We start from the raw sequence: 18,802 nt of genomic DNA on the forward strand, positions 1-18,802 counted from the left end.
TGGCCTCCTCAAGGGCTGGGACTCCAGATGTGAGCACCATGGCCAGCCTCTTCTTGCAATTTTTCAAACCACCCTAGTTCTCCCATCATCAACAACTAGCGTGATATGTGAAGTGTGCGTGGTCTTCAGAAGTGGAAAGAATGTGGGCTCTCAAATGGGCAGGGATATGCTTCTTATTTTATTGAGACAAAGTCTTGCTCTGTTTCTCAGGCTAGGGTCCAGTGGCACGATCTCAGCTCACTGCAACCCCTGCCTCCCGGGTTCAAGCGATTCTCCTGCCTCAGCCTCCTGAGTAGCTGGGACTACAGGCGCCCCCCCACCACGCCCGGCTAATTTTTATATTTTCAGTAGAGACGGGGTTTCATTATGTTGGCCAGGCTGGTCTCGAACTCCAGGCAAGAATATGTTTCTTTGAGACAGCAACTAAGTTCACAATGACCCTGAGTAGACTCCGGAGTGCTATAGTCTGTGTGTTCATTCCACTTTTGGGGGAATCCTTGCACATCCGTGAGTGTGAGGGAACTGGAAGCACAGGGGGCCCACCGGGAAAATGAAATGATTTTAAAGCAAAACCTCTGACCTGAGAACCTGGCACGTATCAGGTTTGACCAGGCTAAGACAGCAGAGAGACATGAGCTCTTCTTCTCCAAGGCGTATTCTGTACTGGGATGGAGGTGAATCACCACGCACACAAATATATGAGAGCAGGGAATAATACCGCGCTCCACGCAGTTTGCCTGTTCCAGGCAGGAGGCAGGGAGAGGTGGAGGCGGAAGGAACAAAGAGCTCATTGAGTAGCACCTTCCTCAACCACGAGACTGACCTCGCGACCCCAGTGCCTGCTGGGGAGGGAAGGGAAGGGACACAGAGCCTCTGGCTGCTGGAAAGGGGAAGGATTCGCATTAGTGAATACGATCTCCCTTTAGCTATGGAAACTGCAGAGGATGCACTGTCTTGGCAAAGGAGGTCTAGAGCGGGCCAGGGCTCTGCAACAGGAGACCGCAGAGCGGGCTGGGCACCTGTGGCTGGGCATACAGGTTTAGTGCATGCTGAGGGTTTATGTCACCCAGAGGGGTGTCTTGAAACTCCTACGTCTATTCAGTGCTCCCTGCTGGTCTGTATTTATTATTTACTTCCTTGGGGCAGGATTAGGGTCAGGCCTGCAAGCACTTGTTGGTCTAACAAGCTACAGGAGGTTTTGTACCCTCAGGGAGAAGATGCACGTGCTTGGTGAGGCTGCCTTCAGCAGAACAATGACCACCCCTCGTCCAAATGACAAGTGACATTTCAAAGCAGCAGCTTGCAAAAAACCCTCAGCTGCTGATCGCACACGTTCTTCCCTTAGAAAACACCCATCCGGCTGGAGGAAGAAGACGCAGAGCAAATAAATTCAGATGTTTTATTCTGTAAAGCACATATGCACATACTTCAAACACGGAAAATTAATCTGGAAGTGAATGCCGTAACAGATCAGCTACTGACCATCATGCAGCAAGAGGTGAAATGGACCCACTGGCCCTCAGGACCCCACAGTGCCTGCTGGAGGGGTGAAAACCCAGGAAGCTGAAGCCCTACACGCTGCCGAGGAAAACGCAACAGACATGGCAGGTGCCTCACAACAAGAAACACTTACAAATAGAATCAAAACTGATTCAAGTCATACAGTGAAAGGACAAAAGGAAAAAGGAAAGAGATCAATATGATCCGAAACAATCGTTTTAAGAGTAAGTTGCTGACCTTCTGCTGGCCCTCCAGTCCGAGATGCCTGAGGGTGAGCTGGTGCTCCTGCACGGGGCCGCCCTGAACAGCAAGCGCACCCCATCTGTCGCACACTTCGAATCCTGAGGTCCACCAGCAAACTCCAGCTGAGCGCTGAGCCTGGGAAGTGCCCAGATGGTGACAGGTCCCCTGGGCTTCCTGAGACTCGCTGGAGTCTCTTCAGGTCCTAGGCCTCTTCGCCCAGGCCCCCAGGCCTCCTCTCTCCCGTCAGCCTTCCTTTATAAACCTGATTGACTCTGCGTTTCTGTAAGATCTTTAAGAATTACTTGCTTAGGTGAATGTTGGATTTTAAAGTGTGTGTCCTGGCCTTGGGACAAGCCATCTGTCCAGGCATTTTTGGCACTTCCTTTCCTCACACCTAACAGTGTCGCCCCTCCCATGGCTATAGATTCCAGCCACTCTCTGTTATTAAAACAAGGGTAACTAATATTAGCAACAAGCTGGATTGAACAAACCAGTGAAATAGGCTTTTTCACGTCTTTCTCCTTTGATACCACTCTGCCAGCTATAAATCTATCCCTATAACTCTGCTTCATTGGGATCTTACTAATTCAATAGCAGCTTAATCTAAAATCTGATGGTCCTAATGATAATGACGTTTCTAGAGCCAAGCCACATGGCTCTTTCTCAATCTGGTCTCTTAAGGGTCTCAAAGTCTCTAAGGAGAAAACTAAATTAACAAGTTAGCCATGCATCGTGTAAGCAACTCGTATCATACAAAGAAACTGGACAGACAAGTACGATTACTGTGCTTGAAACATACTAAAAGGAAAAAAAAAATACTAACATATCAAGTTACTATGGTGATTATGTTAGCGATCTTCAATAAAAGCACGCAACTGTTTTCCATTCAAAAATGCCTGGGATAAAATGTTCTAGGCCAGTGTATTTCAGAATGCAGGAACTAATCCTAATTTAAAACAGACTACAAACCTAGAGAGTTAAGGAAAGGAAGTACTCATGGTCATGTCCAAGGTTTTCATCGCCCTTCTGTTATAACACTGCCTGGGAGAACACAGAAGTTATCAGTGACAATGAGCTATTAAGGCAAAAAGTTATTAAGAAAAACAGTAAGAATACAACAAGAAAGGACTGGAAAAGATAATGTATGGTTTTGCTTAAATGAATAAGGATTAGAAGGAAAAAGAGACAGGAACTAGACAATCAAACAAAATGTTATAAGAGGGCTGAGCGCAGTGGCTGACGCCTGGAATCCCAGGATTTTGGGAGGCCGAGGTGAGAGGATCATTTGAAGCTAGGAGTTCCAGACCAGCCTGGGCAACAGAGGGAGACTCTGTCTCTACAAAAAAATTTAAAAATTAGCCAGGCGCAGTGGCACACGCCTGTAGTCCCAGCTACTCAGGAGGCTAAAGTGGGAGGAATGCTTGAGCCCAGGAGTTGGAGGCTGCACTGAGCTAAGCTCCAGCCTGAGGGACAGAGCAAGACCCTGCCTCCCCAAAAAAAAAAAAAAAGAAAAAAAATTACAAGAAAAATGCTTTCGGTTTTCCCTGATAAATGGCAAATCAGAATTGCATTCCTTCAAATTTCACAGGCATCGTTTTCATAATTTTACTGATCTACTAGTTGCCATTTTCCCTCTGAAGATATGTTAGTCGCATAAAAATAAAAGCAAAACAAAAAGGAGAAAATCCACCCACTCTTTAAAAAAGAAAGAAAGAAGAAATCCTTTCCTATTAGACCGAATCATTATTCTTTCTTTCCATACTGTCATCTGCATTCCAGAAAGCAGAAGAGCAAACGGTTACTCTAATTCTAGAGCCATTTACATTTTGAAGCCCTTTTGAGTGAAGAGGCTGCTTTAACTTTGATAACAGAAGGGAGGGACAAGAGCGGACGACAAGACAGTAGAACCTTCTCTACCAGCTCCAACAAGACCAGGTTCCTGGTCATCCATGTGGAAAATGAAACTTAGATCTTTACCATGTACGTGACTTAAATATTTAACTTTTTACTCAGGATAAAAGCACAAGTCTGTCCTAACTAGAGTAGTATTAAAATGTGACTATTTTATTTTTCTTCATAAAGGAAAACAAAAAACAAAAAAACAAAAACAAAACAAAAAAAACTTAGGTATGTTTCCTGCAAGCAAAATGGAGAAAAAGGTGTTATTGTTGTTACTATGATTATTAAGCCACAGACACATAAAATCCACAAAATGGATTGGTGGCTTTGGAAATGCAATATCGTATCAAAGGTGCAGACTGTTTCAAATGTTCTCTACATATTGGGCTGAAACAAGAACCAAACCAAACTTCAACCCCACCAGCGACGCAACGCCCCCGTGACCTTGGTGAAAACATCGTCGTGACCAGCTAGATCCAGGAATCCTTCTCTAGAGACACGTGGAAACATCCCATCAGGTAGGTCCTCAAGTCCAAGGTGGGGTTGAAGGGCTCTGGCTGTACCCAGGGCAAAGCACGTGCATTACTGGACCAATTTCTGAATAGATTTTTATAAATATGTACAAATCAGTTACAGGCACTTGAAATGTCTTTGGCTGGAATAACCCAACATCGTAAGATAATGTATTCACAGAGCGTCCAGGCCCAGGCTGGGTTCAGCAGGCAAGGATTATGGTTCTCTCAGTCTCTCTCAGAAAACAAGGAGCTGTGGAATTAGGCTTCAGCCAAAGCCACCTGGAAGACAGCAAGCCAGGGAAACCAGTCAAAAAAGGGAAGCCTAGGTAACTCAGCCCCTACCCAAAGACCACGACGCCACACCAATTGCACATATAAACCAGGCAGTGAAGTTACTAAATCCCTAAGAAGAAAATCTCATCTAGGAAGAAATTACTAGAAATCTCAAAGTCTCCTGCAAGATGCAGCCCATCTGGAACCACTGTGCGGAGACAGAATTAACTGGTTTTTGTTTTTCTGAGACACAGTCTCGCTCTGTCGTCCAGGCTGGAGTGCAGTGGTGCAATCATAGGTTACTGCAGCTTCCAACTTCTGGGCTCAAGCAATCCTCCTTCCTCAACCTCCCCAGTAGCTGGGAATACAGGCATGCACCATTACATCTGGCCAATTTTTTAACTTTTAGTAGAGATGGGTTCTATGTTGCCCAGGCTGGTCTCAAACTCCTGGGCTCAAGTGATCCTTCTGCCTCGGCCTCCTAAAAGTCCTGGGATTACAGGTGCACCTAGCTGAGGTAACTGTCTTTAAACCTTGATAAGCATTCTGTTAGAAGACTCCTTATGCTGATGGAACTACAGAGGATGCAGCTACCCAGAGTCAGTAGTGCTCCAGTGGAGACTTGAGAACAACTGCCAAGTCACTCCCTTTAATAGCAACAGAGGCTTGGGTATATGATTAAAAATCCAACATCATAATTTAGGTTGAGGGTAAAGACACTTCTAATGAAGACAGAAACTACAGCTGGCCTTCTGTAATTGTGGGTTTCATATCCACAGATTCAACCAAAAATACACAAAAGAGGGCTGGGCATGGTGGCTCACACCTGTAATCACCTGTAATCTTTGAGAGGCCAAGGTGGGTGGATCGCTTGAGCCCAGGAATTCAAGACCAGCCTGGGCAACGTGGCGAAACCCTGTCTTTTCAAAAAATACAAAAATTAACCAGGTGTGGTGATGCACGCCTGTGGTCCCAGCTACTCGGGAGGCTGACGATCGCTTGAGCCTGGGAGGTCAAGGCTGCAGTGAACTATGATTGAGTCATGAGCTATGATCGCACCACTCTACTCCAGCCTAGGTGACAAAGCGAGACCCTGTCTCAAAAAAAAAAAAAAAAAAAAAAAAAATTAAAAAAAGCAAAAATACTCAAAAGAAAAAAACCAATACATAAGAATACAACAATAAAAATAACACAAGTTTTAAAAATACACTGTAACAACTATTCACATACTATTTACATTGTATTAGGTATTATAAGTAACCTAGAAGTTGGGCCCAGTGGCTCACGCCTGTGATCCCAAGCACTTTGGGAGGCCAAGGCAGGTGGATCACTTGACATCAGCAGTTCGAGACTAGCCTGGACAACATGGTGAAACCCTGTCTCTACTAAAAATACAAAAATTAGCTGAGTGTGGTGGCACATGCCTGTAATCCCCAGCTACTCTCGAGGCTGAGGCAGGAGAATCACTTGAGCCCAGGAGGCGGAGGTTGCAGTGAGCCGAGATCATGCCACTGCACTCCATCCTTGGTGACAGAGCAAAACTCTGTCTCAAAAAAAAAAAAAAAAAGGAATCTAGAGATTAACGTTACAGAGGATGAGCTGGGTGCAGTGGCTCACACCTGTAATTCCAGCACTTTGGGAGGCCAAGGCGGGTGGATCACTTGAGGTCAGGAGTTTGAGACCAGCCTGGCCAACATGGTGAGACCCAGTATCTACTAAAAATGCAAAAAATTAGTGGGGCGTGGTGGCTTGCGACTGTAATCCCAGCTCCTCGGGAGGCTGAGGTGGGAGAATTGCTTGAACCCGGGAGGCAGAGGCTGCAGTGAGCTGAGACAGTGCCACTGCACTCCAGCCTGGGCGACAGAGCGAGACTCCATCTCAAAAAAAAAAAAAAGAGGATGTGCAGAGGTCATATGCAAATATTGTACCATTTTACAGAAGGGATTTGGACATTCATGAATTTCGGTATCCACTAGGGTCCTGGAACCAATCCTTCTCGGATACTGAGGGATGACTGTCATTTCTTTAGACGAAAGGTGCCACCCACAATAAATGGAATAAGGATAACTAACTGGGACTTCCTGTATACAGAGACCTCCAGCAAAATGCTGGCCTGGACCTCATCCACTGCTCACCTTTTCGGGACAAAATTCAGGATTGCTCTGACGCAATTTGCTTGGTCTGCCCTTGATAACAGCATAGCAAAACATCGTTATCACCATCACAAAGAGGAAGTAACTGGTGTGCATGAGATGCAAATTTATTAATGAACGGTCATCCTAAATAAAGAAGAGAAAAAAAATCAGAAACATCTGCTCTGAGTGACTGAAAGGTTTTAATGCTGGGTTTTGAGAGACAGGATTGACAGCCTCCAGACTTGCCACAACTTTTCTTCTTAAGCTGCAAATGACCTAAGCTTTTTGTCTCCTAAATGACCAAAGCTGGGTCTCATTAAGTGAAGACATGGTGCTCCCGAGCCTCTGTTGGAGAGCACCCACTCCTTCCTAGCGCTGTCCTCTGCCCTGCCTTCTGCACCCCCACACTGCCTGAACCCTGCCCCTCCAGCAAGCTTCCCCCCATGCAAACGCTGCAGACACTCCGTCTTTAAGCCCCACTCCTTTCTGGACACATCCTTGTCATAAGACTGCTCTCAGGTGGCATGGCTGACAGCCGAGGCTGCATTCCTAACTCCTGGCTATGCCCCCATCAGGAAGGCCTCGGCACCTCACATCTCCCCAGGGTTGCCTCCTTCCTCCTGCTTTTCTCTACTTCTCTAAGTCCTTGGATGAAAATGCTGAGATCATCCTTGATTCACTGCCCTTTGACCTCCCACATGCAGTCAATCCCCAGGCCCTGCAAGTTACTAGAGGGACCCCAGACATGCTTCCATTCCTTTACCCTCTAATATCTCCAGGCCTCAGGTCAGCTCTGGGCTCCCCCAGGTCATTTATAACATAGCGGGGCAGCTCAGTCTTCTCAACACACTTCTTTACCAACCCCCACGCCCCAAACACAGGCAGGGACTGCCCTTGGCCAGGCATGAAGGGCCTCAGCCCACCATCCAGCCTGACCTCCACAGCTGGCTCCTGCAGGACCCTGGCCTACAAATGAGCCCCAGAAAAGGGCAAAGGTCGGGCGCAGTGGCTCATGCCTATAATCCCAGCACTTTGGGAGGCTGAGGTGGGAGGATCACCTGAAGTCAGGAGTTCAACACCAACCTGGCAAACATGGCGAAACCCCATCTCTACTAAAAATACAAAAATTAGCTGGGCGTGGTGGCAGGTGCCTGTAATCCCAGCTACTTAGAATCACTTCAATCCAGGAGGCAGAGGTTGCAGCGAACCAAGGTTGTGCCACTGCACTCCAGCCTCGGCGACAGAGCAAGACTCCACCTCAAAAAAAAAAAAAAAAAAAAAAAAAAAATTCGGGCCGGGCGCGGTGGCTCACGCTTGTAATCCCAGCACTTTGGGAGGCCGAGGCGGGCGGATCACAAGGTCAGGAGATCGAGACCACGGTGAAACCCCGTCTCTACTAAAAATACAAAAACATTAGCCGGGCGTGGTGGCGGGCGCCTGTAGTCCCAGCTACTCGGAGAGGCTGAGACAGGAGAATGGCGTGAACCCGGGAGGCGGAGCTTGCAGTGAGCCGAGACTGCGCCACTGCACTCCAGCCTGGGTGACAGAGCGAGACTCCGTCTCCAAAAAAAAAAAAAAAAAAAAAAAAAAATTCAAAATAAAGAAAAAAAGAAAATGGCAAAGGGCCAGGCCAAAAGAAGAGCCAGCTAACACACGCTGCCAGAAAGGAACATATTTACAAAATATCAAAGCAGTGTTAAAAAGTGGGCTCGGGCCAGGTGCAGCAGCTCATACCTGTCATCCCAGCAACTTTGGAGGCCAAGGCAGGAGGATCGCTTGAAACCAGGGGTTCAAGACCAGCCTGGGCAACACAGCAAAACCCCATCTCTACAAAAAGTTTAAAAATTATCCCGGCATGGTGACATGCACCTGTAGTCCCAGCCACTTGGGAAGCTTGAGCCCAGGAGTCTGAAGGTGCAGTGAGATATGATTGCGCCACCAGACCCCAATCTGGGCGACAGAGCAAGATCCTGTCTCTAAAAAAATAAGTGGGCTCAAGTCTAAGTAGGAAGCTGAGCTAGCACACAGCTGCTACTAGACAAGATAGGTAAGTATTTTCTTCCCCTTGCCTCTTAAGTTAAATCCTATTCAGGCCTCACTCTCTAGCCGAAGACTCATCTCCTCCTACTACTCACTTCTACCTTTCAGAACTCTAAGCAGCACTATTTCTTGTTCACACGGGCACTAACTAGATAGTCTTCTATGAATGTCTGTGAACATCCCTCTAAGATAATATTAATAGAAGGATCCCTTGTAACCCCCCCAGGGATTAGGCAATTGCTCAAGAAATAACTGCTGCTGAACAACAGAGAAAATGAAGAGAAAAACCAGATTTTTCTTAACCAATGAGTAGCATGTTTTTCCAAGCATCCACCACTCTGCCTAGTGTCCTAACTCACCTGGAAATCTAAAGTGGCAGAGGATACGCTTACCCAGGGAAGCCAGCAGGGCCTACACCAACAGTTGCAGCACATGCGCACACACGTGCATATGCACGCACGCACGCACACACACACGATTTTTCTCACTTACATCTGGAACAATCACTGTAAGCTTGGGATTTAAAGCATGATAGACTTTTCCAATGGCCCCCTTATAACACCAGAAAGGATTGTAATCTTGGGCGTATTTTGTGTTGGCATCTCTGGCAGTTGTGAAGATCTTGTACCACAGCGTGGCGTTGCTGTACGTGTCAGGAACACAGTGCGGTGGCTGTCTGCAGGAGAAGAGGAGGAGGAAAGACACGTGCTCAGTGGCCTGAGTCATTCACTTGTGTCACCCCCACAGCAGCTGGTAAAACACTGAACATGGCAACACACATGGAAAGGAAAAATGTAATTTACATGTTCATGCTTCTTTGAGATAAATACCACTATATTTTACTTTGAGGGTCTTTTTAAAAGAATTAAAATATAACAGAAAAATAAATAGGTGCCTGACATTTAGGAGTCTGGGTGTTGGATTTTTGCCTTCAGAATTCAGCCTACAGTCCTCTCACATGTGATGCAAAGCACATAAGCCCCTTTTAAGCCTATCTTCTCAAATTAGCTAAACTCTTAGTATTAGTCTGTTCTCACGCCGCTAATAAAGACATACCCAGGACTGGGTAATTTATAAAGGTAAGAGGCTTAATTGACTCACAGTTCAGCATGGTCGGGGAAGCCTCAGGAAACTTACAAGCATGGCGGAAGTGGAAGCAAACACATCCTTCTTCACATGGCGGCAGCAAAGAGAAGTGCCGAATAAAAGGTGGAAAACCCCTTATAAAGTCATCATATCTCATGGGAACTCTCTCACTATCATGACAACAGCAGCACGGGGGTAGCAATCTCCATGATTCAATTACCTCCCACTGGGTCCCTCCCATGACACATGAGGATTATGGGAACTACAATTCAAAACGAGATTTGGGTGGGGAGACAGCCAAACTATATCATCTTTTTTTTTTTTGAGACAGAGTCTCACTCTGTTGCCCAGGCTGGTGTGACCTCGGCTCACTGAAACCTCCAGCTCCCAAGTTGAACTGATTCTCCTGCCTCAGCCTCTCAAGTAGCTGGGATTACAGGTGTGAGCCATTGCGCCCGGCCCAAAGCATATCACTTAGTTACAACTGGAAGCTTTATCTACAAAATTCTGTATCAGTTACTGTAACACAAAGTAATGTTTAACTTAATCTGATCTTGTCCTACAAACCTCCAAATGTCTAAAATAGACAAATCCCAAGATAATTCTTATTTAAAAAGGATTCACCATAGAATTCTTTTAAATAGGCTATATCTTATGTATTTCACCTATTTATTTATAGATAATTATCTCCTTTATAGAGACAGGAGAGACCAAAAAAAAAAACAAAAAAACAAAAAAACAAAAAAAACCTAAAATGCAAAGCAGTAAGACTGAATGCTGCTCAAAAACACCAAACGAAAAGCTTCAAAAATCTTAATTGTTTAATGGAAAATAAAGTTCAATTTATATTTGGTTTTAAAACTAATTTTCAAATTCGTAGGTAAAATTAAAGTAATTGTTTAATGGGAAATGATTTAAAATGTTACATTTTAAAATTAGTAATTGTTTAACGGAAAATAAGTTTTGATTTATACTTGATTTAAAACTAAAATCAAGATAAACTAAAATCAACGATTTTAAACTATCTTTCTGGATAATGGAGATGAACAAAACCTTTGTTTTATTTGATTTATTTACTTTTTTGAGACGGAGTCTTGCTGTTGCCCAGGCTGGAGTGCAGTGGCGTGATCTCAGCTCACTGCAACCTCTTCCTCCCAGGTTCAAGCGATTCTCCTGCTTTAACCTCCGAGTTACAGACATGTGCCATCATGCCCAGCTAATTTTTATATTTTTAGTAGAGATGGGGTTTCACCATGTTGGCCAGGCTGGTCTTGAACTCCTGACCTCAGGTGATCCGCCCACCTTGGCCTCCCAAAGTGCTGGGATTATAGGCATGAGACACCGCACCTGGCTGAAAACCTTTATCTTTAGAGAGCCTCTTTTCTTTTTTCTTTTCCTTTTTTTTTTTTTTTTTTTTTAAATAGAGACAGGGTCTCCCTATATGTTGTCCAGGCTGGTCTTGAACTCCGGGGCTCAAGTGATCCTCCCACCTCAGCCTCCCACAGTGCTGGGATCGCAGGCCTGAGCCACTGCACCTGGCCACAGTGAGCCTCTTTTCTGTGACTTGCTGCTTCTACTCCTGCAGGAAAGACAGCCTATGAATGTCCAACAACAGCCAGGTGCTTTTACTGCCTCGAGGGGGCACTAACTTTCTGATTTTATATGCAGAAGTTCTATCTTTAGAATTCCAAATTAAATAATCCTTTAGACAAATTAAATAATCCTTTAGATAGGTCTGAGTAGAGATAATTCTATAAAGAAATGTGAAGTGAGCCATCCTGAGAATTTACGGCTGAAGCAGCCCAGCCGTACTCAAGTGGAGCTTGTTACGCACGTTCATTGGGTGCCGGGTACACTTACACAGTGACGGGGAATACCCCAGGGCTGGCCGTGAGAGTCATGCAGGCCGTGAATACCACCTGCTCACAGTGACCATGGAGGGCACAGTCGTCTGAGCTCCACGCTGTAGGCAGGGTGAAGGTGATGTTTATCTCCTCGTGGGCTTCCCTGCCTATGAAAGAGAAATCATTTTTTTATAAAGTCAAGAACCACGTATTTGTTATTCTCTGGGATACAAATAAATCCTGAAATCAAACCCACACAGGAATCATCTATCAGCCCAGGCACCTGCCTTTGTGGGATCTGAGGAACAAGAGCAGTCCTGACCGTGACCATGAGTCCTACTCAACTCAGCCACGAAGCAGTGAAGGAAGTGGCCACTTTCCAGTCGTGGCCTGGAGATGCCAAGCCAGACCTCGGGCAGATCAGACGTGAAAAGCTCGGGCTGGGTGAATTATCCCCAGCATTTCTGCACAGCCGTCTAGCCATTTTCAGACATCTTTTATATGTATCATTTCACTTAAAATTTACTACGCTCCCATGAACATGACCAAAGAAGTGTAGCTGTTCCCCTTTTACATATGAACAAACAGAGGTCAGAGGGTTTCAGAATTAAGAAAGGCAAGTGATGAAGCTTAAACTAAAACCAATGTATTGCCAGGCACAGTGGTTCACATCTGTAGTCCCAGCACTTTGACTTTAGAAGGCTGAGGCAAGAGGATTGCTTGAGGCCAGGAATTCACGACCAGCCTGAACACGACAGCAAGACTCTGTGTCTACAAAAAAGTTTTAAAAATCAGCCAGCTGTACTGGTGCACACCTGTGGTCCCAGGTACTAGCGAGGATCACTTGAGCCCAGGAGTTTGAGGCTGCAGTGAGCTGTGATCACACCACTGCACTCTAGCCTGGCGACAGATCAAGACCCTGTCTCAAAAAATAAATTTTAAAAATTAAAATAAAAAAATAGCCAAGCGTGGTGGCTCATGCCTGTAATCCCAGCACTTTGGGAGGCTGAGGCGGGCAGATCATTTGAAGTCAGAAGTTCAAGACCAGCCTGGCCAACATGGTAAAATCCTGTCTCCATTAAAAATACAAAATTAGCTGGGCATGGTGGCACGAGCCTATAATCCCAGCTACTCGGGAGTCTGAGGCAGAAGAGTCGCTTGAACCCGGGAGACAGAGGTTGCAGTGAGCCAAGATTGTGCCACTGCACTCCAATCTGAGCGACAGAGTGAGACTCCAACTCAAAATAACAATTAAAAAAAAAAAAAAGTCCTGAAGGTGTCCTTATGCCATGCCATAAGCAACAGGTCCACTTGCTACATGGAAAACCCAGAAGTCACTCATACCTTGATTATTATCAGAATATTCTCACCTCTAACAGCCAATAGGAGGCTGGTGGGCACTTAAATTCCTTCAAGGACTTTTTATTTGTTTCTTATTTCTTTTTTTTTTTTGAGACAGGGTCTCACTCTATTGCCCAGGCTGGAGTACAGTGGTACAATCTTAGCTCACTGTAGCCTCGACCTCCCAGGTTCAAGCAATCCTCCCATCTCAGCCTCACAAGTAGCTGGGACTACAGGTGCACGCCACAACACCTGGTTAATTTTCTTAATTTTTCATAAAGACAGGTGTTTGCTACGTGCCCAGGCTGGGCTTCAACACCTGAGCTCATGCAATCCTCCTGCCTCAGCCTCTCAATGTGCTGGGATTACAGGCACGAACCACTGCATTCAGCCTAAGAACTTTTTAAAAAACCTTTTGGTAACCAAAGAACAAAAGGTTATTCTTCCAAGGCCCAGGTGTCCCGTATGAAGCCTTTCCTGATTATTCCAGCTTCCACTGCCTTCTAGCCCTTCTCCTGCATCACTTACAGTGTGTCATGGGTTTAGTACTGGCCAAAGGGCAGTGCTCCACATTTTATAAGTATGTATTTTTCATATCCGTTATCAAGCACTTACATAGCATTTCCTTTGTGGCAGGAACTATTATAAGTGCTTGATAAACATTAACTCACGTTTATCTTTGTCTCTTCCATAACCCCAAAATTCCAAAAGGAAGAGACCAAATGTTAGGCCTTTTTTTTTTTTTTTTGAGGTGAAGTCTCGCTCTGTTGCCTAGACTGGAGTGCAGTGGCATGATCTTGGCTCACTGCAGCTTCCGCCTCCAGGGTTCAAGTGATTCTCCCACCTCAGCCTCCGAAATGGCTGGGATCACAGACGTCTGCCATCACGCCCGGCTAATTTTTTTGTATTTTTAGTAGAGATAGGGTTTCACCATGTTGGCCAGACTGGTCTTGAACTCCTGATGTCAAGTGATCCACCCACCTCGGCCTCCCAAAGTGCTGGGATTACAGGCGTGAGCCACGGAGCACGGGTCCATCTTAGGCATTTTCTTTACTTTGAGATGGAGTCTTGCTCTGTCGCCCAGGCTGGAGTGCAGTGGTGCGATCTTGGCTCACCGCAACCTCCATGTCTCGGGTTCAAACAATTCTCCTGCCTCAGCCTCCTGAGTAGCTGGGACTACAAGTGCGCACCACCATGCCTGCATGCCCGGCTGATTTTTTTTTTGGAGAGAGAGTCTCCCTCTGCTGCCCAGGCTGGAGTGTAGTGGCATGATTCTCAGCTCAATGCAACCTCCGCTTCCTGGGTTCAAGCTATTCTCCTGCCTCAGCCTCCCGAGTAGCTGGGACTACAGGTGCCTGCCACCACGCCTGGCTAATTTTTGTATTTTTAGTAGAGACGGGGTTTTGCCATATTGGCCAGGCTGGTCTCAAACTCCTGACCTTGTGATCTGCCCACCTTGGCCTCCCAAAGTGCTCAGATTACAGGCGTGAGCCACCGCACCTGGCCAATTTTTTGTATTTTAGTAGTGATGGGGTTTCACCATGTTGCCCACGCTGGTCTCAAACTTCTGAGCTCAGGCAATCTGCCCACCTCGGCCTCCCAAAGTGCTGGGATTACATGCATGAGCTACTGCACCTAGCCATCTTAGTCATTTTCTAGTTCTTCCCAGCAGCTTAGCACAGTGCCGGACTAACAATGGCCATTAAAAAATCTATAAACTAATAGCAATAGAAGATGTGTAGTAAGTAATGAAAACTCCAACAGGACAAGCCTGAATAAAAATTACATGTTTGTAAATATTAGACAGGCCTTGCAGTTTTTTCACAGTTTCTCATTCCTACAGGCTTTTGAGAAACTACTTCTAGCCAGGTACTTTACCATGTAATGATGGAGCAGAAATGGTTCATGTAGTTCAAACTCAACAAAAAAAAGACACACAAGCAAGACTACAATCTAGTACAATATAGTCAGTAAAAATATACACGATGCATCCTCTTTTTGTAACCGTGGTTGCCTGAGGAGCCTGAATGGAGAGTGGCTACTGCATACCTGAAAGTCCAATCTGATGTCCTAAGATGGTTGAGTACAGATGGGTGACGTTGCGGGAATACCCTCCGAAGGGTTTCAGTGGGTCCAGGGTTAGGGTGATTGCGACTGAGATATTCACCGGGCCTGAGTCCTCCAGGGCCTGGGGGGACTGGGTGGAAGCTCGGGCCTGCCCACTGGTCATTGTACTTTCCGGAGTTGTGGTGTCGTTTGTGAGATGCTTTAGCGTTTCATTCTCTGATACACACAAGTCCAAATCATTGAACCGTAGCAGAAAAGTATTCCAATCCTTTGGGAAAGTGAAGGAAAGAGAAATGGGTGTGAGCAGCGCCTGTTTCCCACTGTGGGAATACAGGTAAGACCCCGGTGTGGCACCGCAGCACATCCAGCAAACTACAATTCAGAGCTGATCATTTAAGATCATGACAATGGCCACCACCCTCTTCACAGGCAGCCTGATGTGGCTTTCCTCATCACTTTTTTTTTTTTTTTTTTGAGACAGAGTCTCGCTCTGTCCCCCAGGCTCGAGTGCAATGGCGGGATCTCCGCTCACTGCAAGCTCCGCCCCCTGGGTTCACGCCATTCTCTTGCCTCAGCCTCCCAAGTAGCTGGGATTACAGGCGCCCGCCACAGCGCCCTGCTAATTTTTTGTATATTTAGTACAGACGGGGTTTCACCGTGTTAGCCAGGATGGTCTCGATCTCCTGACCTCGTGATCCACCTGCCTCGGCCTCCCAAAGTGCTGGGATTACAGGCTTGAGTCACCGTGCTCGGCCTCCTAATCACTTTTATATTCACAACCTAAAATATGAACTCTTCACTGGCACAAGATACTCAATAAACTGTGAAATCAAATCAATTTATTCAAGAAAATCTTCTTTTAAAAAAATCTAGCATATTACACCTAGAGAAAAGGATCTAGCCTCAGAACCAAACTTGAAAAAAAAGCTTGAATAAAAGCATTAATCTAAACTCATTTTGCAACTACAATTCTTTTCTTTAAATAAAGTCACCTTAAAATAATGTCCCAAAAGGTCAATTGCATACACCTTGCTCTCTTTCTCTAGAACACAAAACAGCAGTGAATACTAATACTCATTTGGGATATTACCCCCCTTCTTATGGACTTTTGATGACACCTTAGAGCAGCAACGAATTCAAAAAGGAAGGGGCCAGGTATGGTGGCTAGCATCTCTAATCCCAGCACTTTGGGAGGCCAAGGCAGGTGGATCATTTGAGGTCAGGAGTTCGAGACCAGCCTGAGCAACATGGTGAAACCACGTCTCTACTAAAAATACAATTATTAGCCGGGTGTGGTGGTGTGTGCCTGTAATCCCACTTACTTGGGAGGCTGAGGCAGGAGAATCGCTTGAACCTGGGAGGTGGAGGTTGCAGTGAGAGGAGATCGTGCCACTGCACTCCACCCTGGGTGACAGAGCAAGACTCTGTCTCAAAAAAAAAAAAAAAAAAAAAATTGCCATCTGAGGCCAGGTATGGTAGCTCACGCCTGTAATCCCAGCACTTTGGGAGGCCAAGCAGGGTGATCGCTTGAGGCCAGGAGTTCGAGACCAGCATGGGCAACATGGTGAAACCATGTCTCTACTAAAAATAAAAAAATTAGCTGGACATGGTGATGCATGCCTGTAATCCCAGCTACTTGGAAGGCTGAAGCACGAAAATCGTTTGAAGCGGGGCAGAGGCTGAAGTGAGCCAAGATCGCGCCACTGAAGTCCAGCCTCAGCCTGGGTGTCAGAGTGACACTCTATCTCAAAAAAAAAAAAAAAAGTCATCTGAGCAACCCCTACCCAGCCCAGTAAGTCTACCCTTACGGCATCAGTTTAACTGTATGTGACATTTAGTAAGACTGCAACTGGATCTATCAAATTACATTTTCCCTAACACCTACAAACTCAACTGACCATTCTAGTACATTAGGGTTGAAAATGAACATTCTAGTCTCAGTCCTTCATAGTCCTAGACATGAAGAAACTGAGGCCCAGGGCAAATTAGGGACTCTCCAATTCTAGTTCAAGGTAGAATCAGCATTTAGTTCTGATTCGCAGCCCCAAATGTTTCCCATACACCACTGCCTTTCCTACAACCTAGGTTCCTCATTTGAAAATAAAAATCATGAAACTAATCATAACCAAAGTTCCACAGCATCTCAACAGTGCGTTCCTACAAAGCTGGAGTCCACGTTGAACAGCCGGCTAAAGCCAATGCCAGACCTGATTTGGATTATTAAGGGCTAATTATCCAGGCTTCATTGCAACCACTGGCCTTGGCCAAGTGCTCAACATGGACTCAAGCTCTGCGGGAAAGAAATGGCAGGAGGTTGTGGAGCTTTAGTTTTGAGTAGAATATTCATTTACAGCCCTGATGTGGGGTCAGCCTGTTTTCACAACATTTAAAGATTGAGGCAGGGTCAGAAAAGAGGGAGAATTAAGCCAGCCAGTATGTGTCTTAGTAATAAACTCTTTGAAAGAGTTACATGGTAGAAATAGCTAAAACTCGTTACTTGAACTGTGCTAGAAAGAGTTCACATGTGTAGGCGGTTCCTTTTGCCAAGATCACTTAAGATCTAGAATGCCCTAGAGCACAAGAGAAAGCTACGATCTCAATTACATGGAACAGAACTCACCTCTCCATTGCAAGGCACACTCAATGCGGCAACCACACACTCCCAGCCCCACCCCCACCCCCACCTCCACCCACCAACAAACCCAAGAAGAAGGAAAAAGAATAAGAGAAGCCACCCAAGGAATCTACTAAAAGACAGGAATTAGGCTGGGTGCGGTGGCTCACGCTGGTAATCCCAGCACTTGGGGAGGCCGAGATGGGTGGATCACCTGAGGTCAGGAGTTCGAGACCAGCCTGGCCAACATGGCAAAACCCTGTCTCTACTAAAAAGACAAAAATTAGCCAGACGTGGTGGCAGGCACCTGTAATCCCAGCTATTCAGGAGGCTGAGGCAGGAGAATTGCTTGAGCTTGGGAGGTGGAAGTTGCAGTGAGCTGAGATTGCGCCACTGCACTCCAGACTAGGTGACAGAGCGAGACTCTGTCTCAAAAAACAAAAAACAAATATATTTGGAAATTAGGTCCTGCTTTTGAATTTCTTTAGGATTCCTTCTTATCTCATGAAAAAACCATTAGTACAGCTGATAAAACTCCATGATGATATGTGGTTTTAAAATACCAAATGTTCAGTTTTCTAAAACAGCAATGAACCCATTTGAGGTGGAATATTAAAGAGGTGAGGTCTCCAGCTTTTTGACACACACCATTTTACAAATGTACTCTCCAAAGTGCATGTTTCACTGCTGAAATAGTCTAACTGAAACTGGTAGCATATTTAAATCAAACAATATCCATCTAGGTATTTCCTAACAAAGTGAGTCCTGGGGAGATGGAAAACAGAAAATTCTGAATAAATACTGATTTTTCTCACTAGGAGAGAAAGGCCAAAACCCAAGAAAGCTATATGGCAAGCTACAGGGTGTTGCCTGTAGCCTGTCCTCCACAAGGACCAGCCAGCCCGGGAGAAGTCAGAGCATACTGTACCTCTGCCATTTCTGGGGATTTAATCTCTTTGATTTTGAAGAAGTAGCCCAGGGTCAGGAAAGCTATGGCCATAGCGCTCACGCTGATCATGAAGACCACCAGGGGAGGCCGACTGCTGATGTACACCTTCAGGTTCTCCAGGGGGTTGATGCTGAACATTATTCTGATCAGCTCCACCTGAAAGAAATGAATCAGAAGCCTCAAGGACTGACTTGCCAACAAGAAAGCTATGATTCTTTTGTTTCCTTTTGAGGTGTTGGGGGGTGAGCTGGGTGGGATGGGCACTCATTACTGAATTTGAGAAATGTCGGATCATA

The 18,802-nt window shown here is 45.7% G+C and overlaps 1 protein-coding gene across 4 annotated transcripts in view; it reads right to left on the reverse strand.

Annotated features, from left to right (window-relative positions):
- Window positions 1-1,385: 1,385 nt before the first annotated feature.
- The window catches only part of TMEM248 (transmembrane protein 248), a 36,616-nt gene continuing 19,199 nt past the window's right edge, over window positions 1,386-18,802 (reverse strand). For all 4 annotated transcript variants that reach the window (XM_055293002.2, XM_063646415.1, XM_055293001.2 and 1 more), the window contains 6 exons: window positions 18,486-18,662; window positions 14,926-15,211; window positions 11,552-11,702; window positions 9,098-9,281; window positions 6,566-6,709; window positions 1,386-4,436 (listed from right to left, as the gene is read on the reverse strand). In XM_055293002.2, the coding sequence (XP_055148977.1) occupies window positions 4,416-4,436; window positions 6,566-6,709; window positions 9,098-9,281; window positions 11,552-11,702; window positions 14,926-15,211; window positions 18,486-18,644 (945 nt within the window). In that variant the 5' untranslated portion in view covers window positions 18,645-18,662 and the 3' untranslated portion in view covers window positions 1,386-4,415. The remainder of the gene's footprint in view (window positions 4,437-6,565; window positions 6,710-9,097; window positions 9,282-11,551; window positions 11,703-14,925; window positions 15,212-18,485; window positions 18,663-18,802) is intronic.

Source organism: Symphalangus syndactylus, chromosome 9, assembly GCF_028878055.3.
Source record: "Symphalangus syndactylus isolate Jambi chromosome 9, NHGRI_mSymSyn1-v2.1_pri, whole genome shotgun sequence".
NCBI lineage: Eukaryota > Metazoa > Chordata > Mammalia > Primates > Hylobatidae > Symphalangus > Symphalangus syndactylus.